Genomic DNA, 18,405 nt, shown 5'->3' on the forward strand with positions numbered 1-18,405 from the left:
TGGGCATTGTGGTTCTAGAACATTGACCTTTGCTTCAAACAAAAACCTCTCAAGGAAAAGGGCAGTGGAAAAAAAGTTCAAAAATTTCTTCTATGCTGCTGAGTGACAGATAAATGACCTGCCTAAATATCTGCACAGAAATATTGCTGGAAAAACAAAAATGATGCACATTTTTCAGGCTGCAGGTCAAATGCAAAGTGTATTTGTCATGCTGCCAGAGTCCTGGCATGTTATGTAGTGATGAGGAGAATGCAGAGGAGGAACAAGTCCGAGTTGTAGTTCATTGGTTTTAGAGTATTATATTAAGCTCAGCATAGTTCACAAAAAAAAAAAAAATCAAATGTCAGCTTCAAAGTCCCACTGTGATCAGTTAAAAGCACAAAAAAATTTGGATCGCACCAGAGCAGTGCACACAGAAGGAAATTACTGATGGCATATTTCTCCTCCACAGTAGGGCTGAATCCACATAGAGCAAAATTCTGCAGATTGTTAGGAAGCTTGGTGTAGGTGTGATAAATACGGTGTTACAGTTGTAATTAAATAGACATGAAAGCAGCTGTGAAAAAACCTATTTGTCAGAGCTGAGTAGAGCCACACTTTGTGATGAATGGGGAAAATTAATTGAATGGTATGTACAAATGCATTTAAAACTTTGCAAAGATAGCTGCATAGAAGCTGTTACTTAGGTTTTAGTTTATAATTTGTATATCTCTACCTCAGGCCTTGAGAGTGAAAATGCTCCAGGGCATTAGATCACAGATAATGAGGCTAGTTCTATGTTTTCTAAATTGCGTAGATATTCTGCAGCTTAGATTATACCAAACCCAGCTGAAATATGTTCTGCTCTGTTAGCCAAAATAAATCTAGATATTACATAGTTTAATATATAATAATGCTAAAGATGTCCTTATGCAACAACTAGGTTTTCATGCAGAGTTTATGTACAATACCATATAGATGTGATTGGGTGTATTTGCTTCTGATGTTGAGATGTTTACCTAATGCTAAAAGCATGATTGAGCCAAACATAGCAAGTTTATATTTATTGTGTATTTATTTATATATTTATCTCAATCCATGCCACCCCTGAGTGAGCTAGAATTGGATTTGTTGTGATTTCGTGCAGACACATTCTGTCCATCAGATTAGGTTGTTAATCTTTCAGTGTCTGTCCAGTCTACTCTACATCCCTTCTGCAATTAAGCTGAGACAGGGGAAAAGGCAGTGGGTGCAAAAACCCCCTGCTAAGAGGAAGAGGAGGGGAAGGAAGGAAGCAGTGGGTGGAACAATCCTCCTTGTCGTCTTGGTAATTTAGCCATTTAAATGTTAGTGGAGTTTTTTTTTCTCCTTATTTATACAGCTAAATATCACTGAGACATGAGGTCCCGTTCTCAAGGGAGGGGTGTTTATGCTGTTTCATTTTATTTGATGCTGTCCTCCCCAACATCTGTTTCAGAACTCTTAAAATGGAAATTGTGGTATTTTTACGGGCATCCTTACAGAATCTTTTTTCTGACTTGAAGTCTAACAGACATGGCAATCTTTACTGTATTGCCATCTGTAGTCTGTTTGTGTTTTCTTTTCAAAGGGTCCTTGCCCTGATTAAATTCAACACCTCTATTCGGTCAATTTGGATTCTCTGCATCACAAAGCAATTTTAGGTTTTCCTTGTAATGTAAGTTGGGAATACTCAATTTCCATAAAAACCTTTTAAAAAGACTCATACTTGAATACTTGAAGAGTTAGAATAGTTCCTCCACATGTTGAGTCGTTGTGTTGATTTTAAAGTTGTAATCTGCAGACACTTTAGTCTTGTCACTGGAAAGAAAGTCAAACTGTTAGCACCACTGAAACTGTATTATATTAAGTAGTCAATAAATCATTCACTCCTTAATGCTATGTGTGTGAAGCAAAAAAAAAAAATAGAATACAATTTCATATCCTCCTGAGACCCAGAAAAAAAAAAGTTTTTGAATTTTTTTTTTTTTTCACTACATGACTCTTTGGAGTGAAAAAACATCACTACAATTGAAAAAGTTTCAAAACATGTTATTATTTATTTATTACAGTATGTCCTTTGGAGAGGACATCGGGACTCTCTTGTGGCAAATATGAACACATTTTGAGGCCCAGGATGTCCTCTCTAAGGACCAACAGGATTTAACACAGTGGCATGTATGGTTTCAGAGTTATGAACAAAAAAACCTATGTCCTCCACAGAGGACAAAAATGTATTGCTGGGTCTCAGGAGGATATGGCCCTGATGATTAACATCTCAGTGAGCAGTGGTTAATCAGCGTGACATAGAAAAATTGCAACTGTATACACTTAAAATCACTGCACATGCACTCGAGATTTGTAAAGAAAAAAAAATCATCTGGATAAGAAGGGGTGTTTATTAACTTTTGCAGGAAACTGAGTTTATTACAAAGTTAACATTATTTTTAGACATGCTGTTTCACATCAAAGGGCTTTTGCTGCAAATTTCAGTTTGAAGATTTCTTTTCTAATTCAGAACAGACTTTAGATAAAAGTTAAGTTTTCATAAGCAACAATTTCTCATACTTTTCTGAAAATTTTCAACTGTTGCTAAATTGGGAGCATTTGGTTAGCACATCTAAACCTCTCTTGAGGTCAAGAGATTCTAACAGTCGTGATGAAGCTCATGTCTCAGTATAAGAGCAGCTGCTGTGTAACTTCTAATTTAACAGTAAAACTCTGACCCTCCGTGTGACAGCTCACTTGTCAAAGCTGTCGAAAACTGCAGACCGGGATTTACTGTTGGGTTCAGACTGATTATGCCGCTTCGCCCAGAATAATCAATACTTATTAACTGCAGTGCTGAGGCTGAATTTGTTAGGTAAACTTGCATGGGGCAAGGAGGGTGGGGTGCGGGGGGGATGACTGCTGCAAACAGCTGAAAGCAAATGCTGCTCCTATCATCGTTAATGACTTGTCAAATAAATACAGCTCTGTGTGTGCCCTGAGGGGATTGTAACAAGTAAACTGTGTCCTCTGAGTTAATATTAATGTTTATGGACATTTATTATAGCAAAAACATGGCAACACTTAAAATATGTAAAGCTTTGGTAATTTAAGGTGGATTATTTTAACAGCAGGTCAGCATTTAAACAGGTGAAGACAGAAAGATGTGGAACATTAAGATGATTCTTTTTAAATTTTTTGTTTCTGATGGAAGCACTTCAGAAAGTTAATGAAGACAGTATGAAGAGTTTCTGGTAATGTTCAGAATCCTCTTCCTGCAGCAGATCCAAAATAGATCTTGAACAGAGAGTAGGTTCCATACTTGATGTCCTTCTGTATCTTATACATGTCTTTCTTGTCTGCCATTTTGTGGCTGTTACCTATATAAATCTAGAAGTATGTACTGGACCCAAGTTCAACATCCATCTTCTCAAATTAGAAAATGTATTTAATAATTCATGTCAAGTCACAGAACAGACTTTTTGAAATACCGACAGTTACTTAATTACAACATCAAAATATGTGTTGTATATTCAGTATATTCACTTGTTGAGTCAGTAGACTAAGTGTTATGACTGCAGGAAAATCAAGGCTATGGCTTATACATATATATCTATAAAGCTCTGGAAAAAAATTAAGAAAACTACTTAACATTATCAGTTTATTTTCATAGGTTTATGTTTGAGTAAAATGAACATTGTTCTTCTATGAACTACTGACAACGTCGCCGAAATTCCAATCAACAATTTAGTATTTATTTGCAGAATAAAGGGCTAAAGGTCAAAATAATGAAAAAATGCAGTGCTTTCAGACCTCAAGTAATGCAAAGAAAACAATTTCATATTCATGTAGAAACAAAAATACTAATGTTGTAACTCGGGAAGAGTTCGAAAATCAATATTTGGTGGAATAACCATGAGGTTTTCAATGGAGTTCAGGGCAGTGGTCTCCTAATCTTTTTTCTAGAGCTGTACATTTCTTCCCCTGTTCACACATTTTTGCTATGCATTGCTTCCGCCATTGCAGCATGCAAATTTATTCTTATTCATCTGATGCATATATGTTAGATACAGTCTCTCCTTGCAATATTGTTGCGAAGGGCATTTTTTAATTTTGATTTCCATCCTGTTTATATTATTCTTGATTCAATTAGTCACCACCACAGTTGAGAAGCAGATAAACAGCCATGGTGGCTTATTGAATTGATTTCCATCTCCTCTCCTATGCCCTGTGAATATTTATAGAGCATCTTGCTGTTGAATGTTTGAATAATTATTGCACAATAATATCCTTTTGCTCCCTTGCTTTTACCTTCATATCACTTGGAAAAAACTGATAGGACTTTGTAGCCTCTTGTGCTATTTGAAGTGTCCAATCTTAAGAGTTAGATTAGATGGCAATTTGCCTCCGGAACGGTTACCGTCGAGCAATGGTGAAGCCACTCAGACACTTTCTACTTGATGTATACAGATGTGACAGGAAGCCCCAATTTTCTTTGATTTATATTTCCTGGCATGTTAACCTTGTGAAACTGTGCCAAGCCCATGTGACAAAAATGACAAAACCACATTTTTTTCTTGTTTCTTTTTTTCCACCCTCTTTTTTTTCCCCACACTCATTCAGCTGTCTCCTCAAGGGGACATCCTGACATTTTTAAAGTCTGTCATTTTGCCTCAGCAGGCACTAACTGTATTGGTTGTTGTCCTTCAGGTACCCTACAAATCCTTTTTCTGCCTTTTTTGCATCTAATCAGCACTACATACATGTGTTGGCTTGCAAATTAAATCATGTTTATGCATCTGGTAGACACTTTTAAAGGCGACCTACAAATATGGATATAACATTGCGATCAATGTCAAAGCTAACAATAAGCTACATGGAAGGTTCTGTCAGAGGTGATTGGGTGGCAGTGCAGATATGAAGGGAAGGGAAGTGGATCAGAGTGCATTAGAGGGGCTAGAAAAGTACAGGGTAGGTGCTAGGGCAGTCCTCAGGGAAGGTATTTGACCTCTGAGTTTTAAATTCAAATGTATCCAAATTTATACAGGAATAAATATGCTTTATGCGATGCAACATAACTATCAAACCATAAGCAAAAATGTTCTGTAGGTATTCAGTACTATTGTCAATTCTGTAAAATATTTATTGTAAATTTTGACCTAAAGAATTACATTTTTTTTTTAATCAATTATTTTTAAAGCAGCAATTCAATCTTTGTTGATTTAAACTGGACTGCAATCCCCCTCTTCAGTTCATTTTTCTTCTTAGTTTAATAGGGTTGTTCGGAATTCTAGAAATCAATATGCTCAAATCTCCTATTTACGTTAACTTAATAATATAATATTTTCTGAAGACTTTTTATTTTTCAATATTTTTAACAGATTATGTTTGTAAACCCTTTTTGGGCCACTTTACACCTAAAAAATCTGATCAAACTAGAATAATTACATATGACCTCCTGCTGGTATATGTTATAGATTAGAGTCACATAACCAAATAATCTTTTAATAAGATTATAGAAAATTACATTCAATTTGCAGTTGTCAAAGTGGGCACAGGATGTCTGTAAGGTGAGTACAAACTGAGACGTATTCAGTAGTGACGGACTGCTCCCACCAAATCTAAAAAGGTTTGAAATAGTGAAACGGTAACCTATCCAGCATCCAGATATTTATGAGTAACAGTTGCCCCCTGCTGGCTTGGATGTCCAAAGTAGGGGCTGCATGCCTCTGTCTGGATTTGAATGTATTCTTTCTTGATTTTTAAGGCAAGCTTATGAAAAAAAAGCAACTATAGCAGCTTTCAGAAAAATCTGTCGTATAGAGCTCCAGGTGCTATCATTTTTTGAAAAGCATCATTTTCAGTGGAAAAAAAAAAATCACTTGTACCCACGCTTGCTCTCTCTTACATATACATTCCCAGGTCGGGGTGCACACGCTCGCTACTGAGAGTGCTTTGTTTCTTAATCTTGGTTCACAATTGTAACTCATCACACAGTCATACAGTTGTCACACCGTCTTAATTTGATATGAGAACCAGAATGATTAGCCATGGTGCTCATGGAGCCTAATCTTTTGTTTGTTTCCCTTTCTTTTTAGACTAAATATGACAAGTGAAACCTGCTTAAATCTTCTGCCAGAGAATTGCTGCATTTTGTTACACGTTAAAGCTTTGACTGTGTGACAAATCCTAATTGGTTATAGAGAGTACCTTCAGGGCAAAACGTACCTGATGCTGCGAATTGTGTTGCTCTAATTGGGTTTGCCCATAATCTGCCGCTGCTAGAGAGCCTCATGCATAAGCAGCATGGAAATCGTGTAATACTTGGAATGAGCTGCCGACATGTTTGATTTAATTAATCAAAAATTAGCTCCCAGCCTTGGAACGCACTCTGTAGAAACTCTCCAGAGGAGGCAGGCAAGTCCTGGGATAACTGCTTAGCTATAAACAGGCAATCAAACACATTAAAAATGCAATGTTTCTGGGATTCGGTTTAACGGTGTTGAGGACAAGAGAATACTGGTTGATGAGTTTTATAATGTCTCTGCCCCACTGTCTTCTTTTTTTATTATTTGTCTATGACATTTTCTTTTCTTTTCGGCAATTAAATCATTAAGAATGTGTGAAAAAAAATTGCTTCCCCTGCACATTTTTCATACTACAAGCATAAAGGTAGATGCATTTTATTGGTGTTTTAATGTGACACAGTAACACAGAATAGTGGAAATAAATGTTTGAACTCTGCTGAACAAACAAGCTCATAAAGACCAAGTAACAAACCAAGACAGGTCAAGGATAAAGTTGTGGAGAAGCTTAAAACAGAGCTAATGTTATTAAACTGTATCACAACATTTAGTTGTCTCATAGTGCGCTTTGTACACTCTGTGTAACTGAACCTACCAAGACAAGGCAATGGAAGCATTAACTAGAGAAAAGGCTCAGTGCCACTCTGAAGGAGCTTTAGAAATTTGCAGCACAGGTGGCAGAATCTGTAATCAGGATAACTATTAGTTTTACAACAACAAAGTCCCACATAGAAAACATGTCTAAGTAAGAGTTCTGGTAATACAATACCAATATTGAAGTTTTTGGCTGACATGCAAAAAGGTTAGGCATGGCAAAAAAAAAAAACACACCATGGAAGGTGATTTGAATGTGATTTTTTTGAGAGGGACATGGAAGCCGGTCAGAGTTTATGAGAAAAAGGATCCTAAAATATAAAACTGTTTCAGTAGGACAATAGCTAAGTTTCCATTAGCCATGAAATTGCACAAATTGAAATTACAAAAATAAATTTGCTTAATGGAAACATGCTTATTTTGGCCATATCAATAGATGTATTTTGCAAAACTGCAATGGAAATGCTTTTTTCACGTCACACGAGTCACGCGATCGACTACCTGAGAAAACCACAAAAACGTCAAAAACTAGCAGGAGGATGATGGTTTGTTTTTGCTTTGTTTTTCAGACCATGTGTAGCTGGCTCCACCAGTGATCTCACAGCATTGCACAGTTCATAAAAAGTTGTGTGCCATTCGAATGTGTCGAATTCATAGCTCCAACGTAAAATTACCGACTACAATTTACCCAAAATGCTGCATACTTAGCCGCTCCTAATTATAAGGGGTTTGTCACTCCAAAGCCTGAATAAGACGCCGACGTATCTGATGGCTGACAGACGAGCACTAGCTCAAAGAATATATTTCATTTTACGGTTTGCATCTGTTGCTGCCATGACTTTTAACGACTTATTGCATGAACAAGCTTATTCAGGTGTGATTTTCATTTCTTAATTGATGGAAACATTAATTGCAAAAAAATGTTAAAAATCCCTACATTGGAGAATATAGACAAATATTTGTGCACATTTGCAATGGAAATGCAGCTATTGAGTGATCATATTAATGCATTCCCAGTCAAAGTCAAATTGACTCTTAAAATCCACTCAATTCAGTTCGACTGAGGTTAAACTGTTTTGCAAAAAGAATGGTATAATAATGTTACACATGATTTTCACATGTGTAAAACTTGTATGGGCATAGTTTTGACTTGAAAGAGCTGAATACAAATGTACCTCACCCCCTTAACGTTTTTATTTGTAGGAAAATATGAAAATCATTTTCCTCTTAGAACCTATGAGGTATTCTGTGTTGATCTGTCACATGTCGTCTAGATAAAATGGGTTAGATACATCTGAGAGTAATGTACCAGAGTTATGTCGAATATAAAGAACATGTACATGATTTGCATATTGAGTTACTATTACTAGGGCTATATACTAATACCTGTGTCCCAGTCTGTTCAGTTCTATTTTTATCCAGTGCAACAAATGCTCACAATCAAGTTAGCGAATCTCTGTGGTAACTGCCTCTCCATATGTGTTCAGATCCAGGACCTTGCAATCAGGTGCATTCAGAAAAACATCAAGAAGAATCGTGGTGTGAAAGACTGGCCTTGGTGGAAGCTCTTCAGTACAGTTCAGCCGCTCATTCAAGTCCAGCTCACCGAGGAGCAGATGCGAAGCAAAGATGTGAGCAAGTCTCTCTATCACCTTCCCCGTACTCACCTTATAGATTCTGCTCAATTGCACAGCCTGATTTCACTATTTAAACTGCGTCACCTGGCATGCCTTCACACATCCTGAATGACTTAATAATCCACAATTTACTCGTAGCATAACGTGTAAAAATCTACTGCTGTGATCTGTGCTCCAGGAGGAGATACAGCAGCAGAAATTGAAGCTGGAGAGAGTGGAGAAAGAGCGGAGTGAATTGAGACTGAACACAGATCGATTGGAGAGCAGGGTGGGTCTCTTTGTCTTTGTCATGGCTTTCGGGGAGCACCGTGTTTGAGATTTGTGGTGGAGTCTTGCCGCCTTTTTCATTCTGGTTAAAAAAAAAAAAAATTGATCAGCAATTTGCATAAGAGTCTTTTTAAGCACGCTGCAGCCGTTCCTCTCATGGGTTGTATGCCACTTCTTGCTTGTGAACAGATCTCAGAGTTGCTGGCTGAGCTCGCCGACGAGAGGAGCACCAGTGAGTCGGCTTCCCAGTTGCTGGAAACTGAAACTTCAGAGAGACTCCGCCTGGAGAAGGACATGAAGGACCTGCAGGCACATGCACACAAAAAAGACATGAAACACAGTCTATTTTCCCTTTACTAACTCTTTTTCAATCTTGACTTAATTACTGCTTTTCAGGTTAAGTTTGATGCCATGAAAAAACAAATGGAGTCACAGGAGATGGAGCTCATGGAAGCACGTCTCACAAAGGCGTCCGAGCTCAACGGCGAGCTGGATGATGACGACGATTCTGGTTAGTTGAACTCAAAACTGGCCTTGAAGATAAATTTAAGGATTTCTCATGCTGTCAGAGCCCTCTTTGCTAACAGTTGAGGCTTTTTTAAAGCATTTATTTCAAATGCCCTAATTGATTGTACTTTTGACACCAGCAGCAGCCTGACTAAGCCTCCCTAATGGGCATGTCAGCTCAGGTCAGTAACATAAATACTGAATCGCAGTTTGAAAATTTCCCTTACACTAATTGTAGCTGCAGGAATGAGTCCTTTGCTCGACTGTTGCAGCAGGAAACGTGGCAGTAATACATTTTTGCAAAGTACTGCTGAGGATATTTCCCAAGTTTTCGGTTTATGGCTTGCGGATTAAGATGTTCACTCCCAGGCATACAACTAATGGCCACTGATTGGTGTCCCCCCCCCTTTTCTGTAAGAAAATGGAGCGCCTGCTGAGAGCTTTTTGTCTATGGGGCTTTATTCCCCCCATGCAATACCGCCCCCTTCAACCCACCTCAGTAGACAAGCCATTACAGAGCATATCAGAATTCTTAGATGAATGAGAAAGTAATCGTTGGGATCAGAGCTGGTGGCCCTGCAAGTTGTCATTATGCTATATATATGCTAATGAGCAGCACTGATGGAGGAGCCAGTGTTGGTATGTGAAGGAGAAATGGACAGCCTCAGAAATGATAAGGCTTGGAAATGAACCCGAACCTGAATGCCTGCCTGGCCGCTGTTTTAGTTCTGATAGCCTGTGACAGCTCCAGAATTAGGGTCGGCGAAGAACTGCGGAAAGTGCCACTTAGATGTGTCCTTCTCTTACAGCTATTGTTGTGAGCTCAGAATTCTTACCTGAGGTTTATTCAAGATTATGGTTGAAACGCAAAGGCTGCTTTGTAGTTTCCTGTGGAATTTTTTGACCTCATAAGGTCATGTTTTGATGAAAGAAGCTTTATTTCCTGAAGGATTATATTATGTCGGTCCTTGAATGCGATAACCGTCTGAGCCAGTACAGTGCACTCGATAATCCACAGCATCCATCAAATCTGAGCTTTTGAGCCGCTTTTTGCTGTGTACCCCCGCTAGGCCGGCATTGAACGCGGGAGACACCCAAAATGTCACAAAGACATTTTCTGAACTGTGCGCCTTTTTTCTCTAGGAGGCGAGTGGCGGATAAAATACAATCGAGCCATTCGGGAAATGGACTTCACCAAAAAGAAACTCCAGCAGGAGTTTGATGACAAGCTGGAGACAGAACAGCAGAGCAAAAGACAAGTTGAGAGAAAGGCAAGAAAGAATAATGATGCCTCCTCAAATGACTTTGTCTATTCTAATGTGCGGCATTGATTCACAGTAATCTTTAAACCTAGAGATGCACCTAAGACAATTTTGTGGCCAGTTTCTGATATCTGGATTATGTGAAACTTTGAACTGCAAGTACTGATTTTAGCTGATTCTGATTCCTTATCAAAGACTCTGATGTGAGAAGACATAAAAACGGCTTGGAAAATAATTGTGTAGCCTATTCTGCCCTCAGCTATTATTAATTATTAAAGATAATACTAAAGGTAACATCAGGTAATGTACATGAGAGAACACTTGCTCTAAACTGTGTTTTATAAGAACCAAGAAAACCTTCTTTTCATTGACATAGTGAACTCTCTTTAGTGTCTTAAATTAGTCATTAGTTCTGTTTGAGCAGTAATCACAACTTGCAAAACAACGGTCTGCACATATGTAGACCACAAATCATTCATACCCAGGTATGTTTAGTCAAAGTGATCTTTGAATTTTACCAACATGTTTCTGTGGAACCTGAGTCTGATGGAGAATCAGTGGAAGGAGCAAAAGCTTAAGGTGATGGCAAAGAGGCTTTCCAACTTCAAAGACTAAGATGAAAGATAAATACACTAGTAGAAATATGCAAAAATCTGCTGAGCTTGTAATGGGAAATTTTTTTTTTAATATCAATGAAGAATTTTGCAATGATTTTTGTGAAAGCTTAGAAATTTTTTCTTTGTCACCTTTAAAAAATGTGTATAAAAATAAGTTTTTTTCCATTAAAAAAAGTACAATTTACAAAAATATTTCAAAATTTTTTTCTGTATTTAAAAAATATATCTTTTTAATTTTTTTCCCCCAAGAATTGATACTTCTTTTGAGTGTTTTATTTCACATCAGATGTAAACTTATTGACTGAAAATCAGTTTATATCTATATTTGCCAGGAGTAGCTTTTCATCAGAAAGGAGTGGTCAAGCCCAAATTCATGCAGTTTCAGCCTCATAATTTATGGGTGCATCTCTATTTAAATCCCATTAATGTGTTGTACAGTGATACCTTTAGTGCTATCAGAAAAGAATATTTGTGGTAATATTTCTGTGTGTTCACACTGCAGCTGGCTGATTTGCAGACAGATAATGAGGATTTGCAGCGCTCTGTGCAGCAGCTGAAGAAGAAGTGCCAAAAGCTGACTGGCGAGCTGCAGGACACCAAGCTTCATCTGGAAGGCCTGCAGAGCCGCAACCACGATTTGGAGAAAAAACAGAGGAAGTCAGTTTCAAACGTGCTTCGCCTCTTCCGTGTTTTAATTACCAGCACACATCTCAGAGAATTTCGAGCTCCGCTCTTCCCCGGGATTGCCCAACGCGATGGCCCACTCACATAATGCTCAAGTTTTCTGTAATTCAAATAGTGGCTGGGATGGTCGGTAATCTGCAGAATTGCATTAGTGGAGAAAATGACTTAGACTTTAAGCACTTAAGAAGCTATCGCTGTGGTATAATGTGATCTCTCCCCTGTGGCTAATTGAAGATGCTCTGTGGGTGAAATTATTTTCAGCTGCACTTCAGAGAGAAATACAGGGAATTACGACAAGCTGTCAGCAGGAAACACTTAGCTGTTAAGTTCACTAACAATAAGTGTTTCTGGCTGTTAGGATGTTGAAGAAAAAAACATTTTGGAGACGACCAAATGTCATTGGGACATTTTTTGCCAAAAGAAGGAAAAGTGTTGGAGAGAGATAAATTTAAATGTGGGTCTTTGAATGTGAATATTATTTGTAGACAAAAGGGAAATTTTTACAGAGCTAGCTCTCAGTGTACTCTCTCACCATGTCATAAGTAGATTAACAGCAAGATTTTTGTCTTGGATTAATATTTGAAAAGACTTAGGTTTTTTTTCCCCAGTGATATTTTTTGTGCATTCAAGTTGTATATCATAGTATGTGCAGTTCAGAGTTTTTTAATTATCCGTTTGTATGTGCCCCAGATTTGACCTGGAGCAGAGCCAGGTTCAGGACGAGGTACAAAGAGAAAAGAGTCAGCGGGAGAAACTGGCTCGTGAGAAAGACATCATGACTGGTGAGATATTTAACCTCCGCCAGCAGCTGCAGGTAAGCTTCCTATTTCTTCTGCTCTCTGAGTGATACGTTGTAGCCCGGATGTCGAACTTCTACTGTGTGCCTCTCATCCGCAGGACAAGGACACAGAACTGTATGCCGCCAATGTGAAAGTGCAGCAACTGGAGGAAGAGCTGCAGGATCTGTCCTCTCAGGAGTCCAAGGACGAGGCCTCACTGGCTAAGTTAAAGAAGCAGCTTCACGACCTTGAGGCGAAGGTGAAAGATCAGGAAGAGGAGTTGGATGAGCAGGCGGGATCAATCCAAATGCTGGAGCAGGTACGTGTTTCTATAGTTTTGAGATTTACTTTCAAAAATTTCACTTTTCCAAAACATGAAACTATTCCAAAAATTAATTCATGCTAATATCACCTCCATACATCTTATGTCACAAGCTGCAATGCATGTCCTTATCTTACTCTCAGGCTAAGCTGAGACTTGAGATGGAGATGGAGAGGCAGCGGCAGAGCCACTCCAAAGAGATTGAGAGCAAGGATGAAGAGGTGGAGGAAATCAGGCGGTCGTGCAGTAAGAAGGTAGGCGTTGCTCATTTTCACTCTTTGTGCATTAATTTTTCTTATTCATATTCTTTCTTCTCTAAGCTATCAATTAGCCATGCCCGTTTAAAGCAGCGCAGAGAAAGAGACACTGATGTTGACAAATGAATCAAAATTAATTGTATTTAGCCCAGCATATTTTTAGAGATCCTTTCCCTCATTTTATCTTTGAAACAGAAGCAAAAATAATTTTGCATTTTTTTGGTCATTTGTGACATTATCAAGAAACAAGTGATGAAAGATTTGTATTTTTTTTCAGCAACCCTGCTGGATGGACATTCAGTGCTTTACAAAAGTGCTTGCAGCCATTGATCTTTTTTCCTTTTTTTTTTTCAAAAAAAAAAAAAGCGTTGAATGATTTATATATATATATATATATTGATCTATATATTTTATTATACCTGGTCAAACAACACATTATACACATTGTGTTGGGCATTAAAGAAAATTACACAGTTTACATAATATTAACTGAAATACAAATCTGAAACACATTGTTTTCATTTGTATTCAGACCCTGGAGTTAACATCTAGTAACTGCAGTTATAGTAGCAAATCTTTCAGGCTGTTGTTTTTCCAGTTTTTTATATTATTCAAAGTACTTTGAACTGCCTTGTTCCTGGAAATGTGTTATATAAGCAAAATTACCTTACTTTACAAAAGACTGAAATGTAGACCCATTCTTTTTCAAATGGCTGTCACATAAATGGAGAACATCTGTGAGAATTAATCAAACTATCCATCAAACCTTTGTAACTGATTTATTCATTGATTTTAAAAAAACCTTCTATAGTGGCCTTTTTTGTTCTTTTCTTATGATTGAAGCTAATCACAAAATGAGCCGCTTGAAACTTAAATATGTACTATTTAGTTGATTTCTGAAAGCAGTTGTGTGCACTGAATTTTTTTTTAGGAATATTTCAGTGAAAGGGGTTAAATACAAATGTGGATCACACTTTTCTACTGTTAATTTGTAAAATGAAACCAAACAAAAAACCCCAAAAAGCATTTGTATAATTTTCCATTCACTTTGTAATTTTGTTGGACTTTATCACAAATTCCCAATAAAATACATAGAGGTTTGTGGTTGAAAACTTGGAGTAATGGCGTGAATACTTTTGTAAAAGCATCTATGTCTATAATAAAACTGAATTAGAAACAGAAGAGCATATTTTGTCAGATGCCAGTAAGTGTTTGCAGCCCAAAATAGTGACGTCTAACAAGATAGTTCATGATGCGTGTGTGACTTTAACTGATATTCATTTCCTGTGTTTTTGACATTGTTGTGTCCTGCAGCTCAAACAGATGGAGGTACAGCTGGAGGAGGAGTACGACGACAAGCAGAAAGTCTTGCGTGAAAAACGGGAGCTGGAGTCCAAGCTTCTGATTGCTCAGGACCAGGTACTGCCTTAGCTCTTTGCCTGTGCAGCAAAGTGTGTGCTATTTAAACGTGGGCCACTTGTCTTGATTGGAAATAAAATGCTTTTGAGCCCTGAGAGGTGCTCTAAGTCTAGATGGAGGCGAGATGGTCATGTGTAATAGTAATAACTACAGAGGAGTGATTCGTTATTCAGGTTAGCCAGAGGGATGTGGAGACGGAGAAGAGGCTAAAGAAAGACTTGAAGAGAACAAAAGTCCTTCTGGCTGATGCACAGATCATGCTGGACCACCTGAAGAGCAACGCCCCCAGCAAAAGGGAGATTGTCCAGCTCAAAAATCAAGTATGTCCTCCTGGGAATCATTTTGCTTCTAATTCAAAAGATGGCAGTACTGTAGCCTTTAATAAGTGACAAAAATAACCGAACAAAAAGGCTTTTCAGAGTATAGAAATTGCAACAGTGAAGAAATCCTTCATTATGTCCCGAAGGGATTCTTGATCTCGGCCCACTAACATTTGTCCTTTGCTTCCTTCCTGCACGTTTCCCACTGTGCCTTGCAGCTGGAGGAGTCAGAGTTTACTTGTGCAGCAGCAGTGAAAGCTCGAAAGGGCATTGAGATTGAAATTGAAGATTTGCATATTCAAATGGAAGATGTGGTCAAAACCAAGATGGCGGTGAGTTTTCACATTTTTTTCTTTTACAAAATAACAGTGGGATAATTGAGTGTATGTTCCAACTAATAGAACTTTAGCTTGGTTTTCAGTTTATATCCAACACATAACTGAAGCTTTTTTTCTGTACTTGTGGGTTTTTTTTATTCACTTTTCTAATGAGGAAAAATCCCCACAAACAACAATGTGTAGTTACTTAAGGGCCTGTGCATATCAAATTCTCACTCTTCAAATTACAGCAGGATCCTCATTTATATGCATACAAGAGGCCATGCTGGGATATTAAAATAATAAACGCCCTTTGGCATATGTCTGATTTGAACATTTTGCTCTAATGGTTAAATGAGCTTTGCTGAATGTCTTTTTTTGTTTTTTTTTGTTTCTCAGTCTGCTCATTAATAGTTGTCTCACGAGACTTCTTCCTACATTTTCGACTCATAGACTGAGGATATTTGTGTCTCTTGGGATGACACACAGTGTGCTGTCTGTCTCCGTTTTGGTTTCTAATTGCTACATTTATGGCAAGGGAGGGTCTCGCAAATGTCTTAGATCAGAGAATTCATATTGAGAACTGGCGTTTTACCAACTGAAACTCCAAATAGGACATTGCCAGTACGCTGCACACACTGCACTTTCCCTGGCCTAAATGAGCCAATTGATTATCTCCAATTGGTGTCATCCTCCAGCCAGAACCCTGACAAGACTGTGTTTCAAAGTAGGGAGAGGAAACTCTGGGACTGCTCTGGCTTTGGCTAATCACCGTTTATCATATTTAATAGCTCATGAATAAATCCTGACATTTTGTGTTAAGGTGTTTTTGTCTGTCCGTTTGTCACTTAGCTGGAGGAGCAGGTCAGCCGTTTGCAGAGAGAGAAGAACGACTTGCAGTCTCGCATGGAGGAGGATCAGGAAGACATGAATGAACTGATGAAGAAGCACAAAGCAGCAGTTGCACAGGTAACTGAACCTTTGACGAATTTCAATCATCTGTTTGAATGGATTTGAAATGTCATCACAAACACCGGTGTATTCTTAAGAAATGGGCCATGAAAAGATTTATGACCAGTCTACAAATTAGCGCATTCTGAGGTCTGGGAAATATCGACTCTCATTAGACAAAACAAATGGAGACAAAATGCAGTAAAGCCAAGCGGACCAGACCAAATCAAGTCGGACAACACACCATCTGGTTAAAAACATAAAAAAACCCCCAAAAAACACTGCCACAACAAATATGCATTTGGTCCAATGATGTTTTGTTTGTGTCCATTTCAAATGCATCTGTTATATTTGGGGGCACTTGGTTGGAATCCTTTCTGATGCGATGGCTTTTTTCTGATAACAATCTGTCTGTCCATTTGGTCTGCGTCTGTTTGATCTGATGCCTTTTGCCCAAATCAGTTTTGTCAGATGCCAGTTGGTCTGTTAGCATTTAGTCTGCTGCTCTTTTCTGTCAGGTGGGTTAGTTAGATGGTGTTTACTTTCAGTCTGATCTAGTCACATTGGATCTATCAGCATTTGGTCTGGTTTAAACAGATTTTCTGGGTACAAAAAAATCACGAATAAAAATAGCACATTATCAGAAAATTAATTTAAAATTTAGGACAAAAATGTCACATAATCAATTTCACTAAACAAAACAGCAACAATTGTTGTTCTCAAAACATCACACATTTTTACAGACGTAATAATGTCTGACATTTATTGTTGCTTTTGAGTGTACAGCCTTTTTATGTAGCACTGACATTTATTTTACGAATAAGTTTTTTTTTCTCCCTCTGAAGATGTTAAGAAAAATCAACAATAAAATCTTAAAATGAAATAAGTTACTGTCAGCTAAAATAGTAGGTTGATATAAAAGATTTTATACAAGGTGGACCAAAGCAAAATATGCAATAAATAATCACTGTATTTGGTTGAAGTTTGTGAATTAAAAGTGCTGATTCCAAAATCCAAAAGGTCACACATTTAAAAACAATAAAAATAAAATGCCTCAATTATAAATTTCTAAATACCAAACTAATAAGCTAATATGAATCGTTTAATATGTTATGAATTGTTTAATATGTTTGAGTTAGCAGTTAGTTACTATAACTGCTAATATATAGCAGTTATATACAGTACAGACCAAAAGTTTGGACACAACTGTGTGTCCAAACTTTTGGTCTGTACTCAGTTCAGACCAAAAGTTTGGACACACCTTCTCATTGAATTCAATGAGAAAGTGTGTCCAAACTTTTGGTCACACCAAAAGGTCTGTACTGTATATTACCAGTATATGGATTATCTAAGAAAATCCAAGAAATTTTCTTGTTTTAAAATAAACAAAATGAAATATCTGGGTTTATTTGAGTACATCAAAACCACAACCTTGCAGTTCTCCATTGCTAAGTGTTGCTGCAAACAAGTCCTTAGTTTAATCCATTTGTTTTAAAGGATTTTTTTCTAGCGGCATATAGTCTTGATTTTGTTTAGTTTAGTCTGAGTCCTTTTGGTATACGGTTTAGTCATTGGTTTCTAGAAAATCTTTGCTATTATTTGTCTTTGAGCATTTTTTCCTTTGTGTGGTAATATTTTTACTGAGACATGAGGATGATCTAAAATTTACATCATACTTATGTTTTTATTTGCACCACTTATCTAACATCTGGTTTAAAAATTAGACATGACATTTCTGTAGCCACTTCTTTTCTGCAGTGCGGTTTCTGTGTCGAGGACATATTTTCTTTCTGACGCAGCATGTGCTTTCAAATCAGAGAGATCTGCTCTACATCAAAACCACATGACAAATTATTTTAGTTGAACCTGCTGTGTTCATGGGCCATTAACATGAAAACTAATTTTGATGCAAGATAATTGAAACATTTCTGAACCACTCGAAACTCATTCTTTCTTGTTTAATCATTCGTTTAAAAGCGATTCTTGTTTTCTGTTATGTTTGTCTGCATGTGCGTTTGTGTGATGTAGTCGGCGAGGGATTTGAGCCAGATCAGTGACCTGCAGGCCCAGCTGGAAGAAGCCACAAAGGAGAAGCAGGAAATCCAAGAAAAGGTACAGTAAAAAGAAGTATTCATAAGCATCTGCACAGCAGTCTCTGGGGGACTTGCTCACAGCCTTAGCA

At 37.7% G+C, this 18,405-nt stretch overlaps 1 protein-coding gene across 8 annotated transcripts in view; it reads left to right on the forward strand.

Moving 5' to 3' along the window:
* LOC116728393 (unconventional myosin-XVIIIa-like) overlaps positions 1-18,405 on the forward strand; it is an 86,916-nt gene that overhangs the window by 46,372 nt on the left and 22,139 nt on the right. For all 8 annotated transcript variants that reach the window (XM_032576474.1, XM_032576478.1, XM_032576480.1 and 5 more), the window contains 14 exons: positions 8,372-8,515; positions 8,700-8,789; positions 8,978-9,097; positions 9,185-9,299; positions 10,439-10,566; positions 11,677-11,831; positions 12,549-12,672; positions 12,756-12,956; positions 13,103-13,213; positions 14,531-14,635; positions 14,809-14,955; positions 15,174-15,287; positions 16,125-16,241; positions 18,252-18,335. In XM_032576474.1, the coding sequence (XP_032432365.1) occupies positions 8,372-8,515; positions 8,700-8,789; positions 8,978-9,097; positions 9,185-9,299; positions 10,439-10,566; positions 11,677-11,831; positions 12,549-12,672; positions 12,756-12,956; positions 13,103-13,213; positions 14,531-14,635; positions 14,809-14,955; positions 15,174-15,287; positions 16,125-16,241; positions 18,252-18,335 (1,755 nt within the window). The remainder of the gene's footprint in view (positions 1-8,371; positions 8,516-8,699; positions 8,790-8,977; positions 9,098-9,184; positions 9,300-10,438; positions 10,567-11,676; positions 11,832-12,548; positions 12,673-12,755; positions 12,957-13,102; positions 13,214-14,530; positions 14,636-14,808; positions 14,956-15,173; positions 15,288-16,124; positions 16,242-18,251; positions 18,336-18,405) is intronic.

Source organism: Xiphophorus hellerii, chromosome 11, assembly GCF_003331165.1.
Source record: "Xiphophorus hellerii strain 12219 chromosome 11, Xiphophorus_hellerii-4.1, whole genome shotgun sequence".
Lineage (NCBI taxonomy): Eukaryota > Metazoa > Chordata > Actinopteri > Cyprinodontiformes > Poeciliidae > Xiphophorus > Xiphophorus hellerii.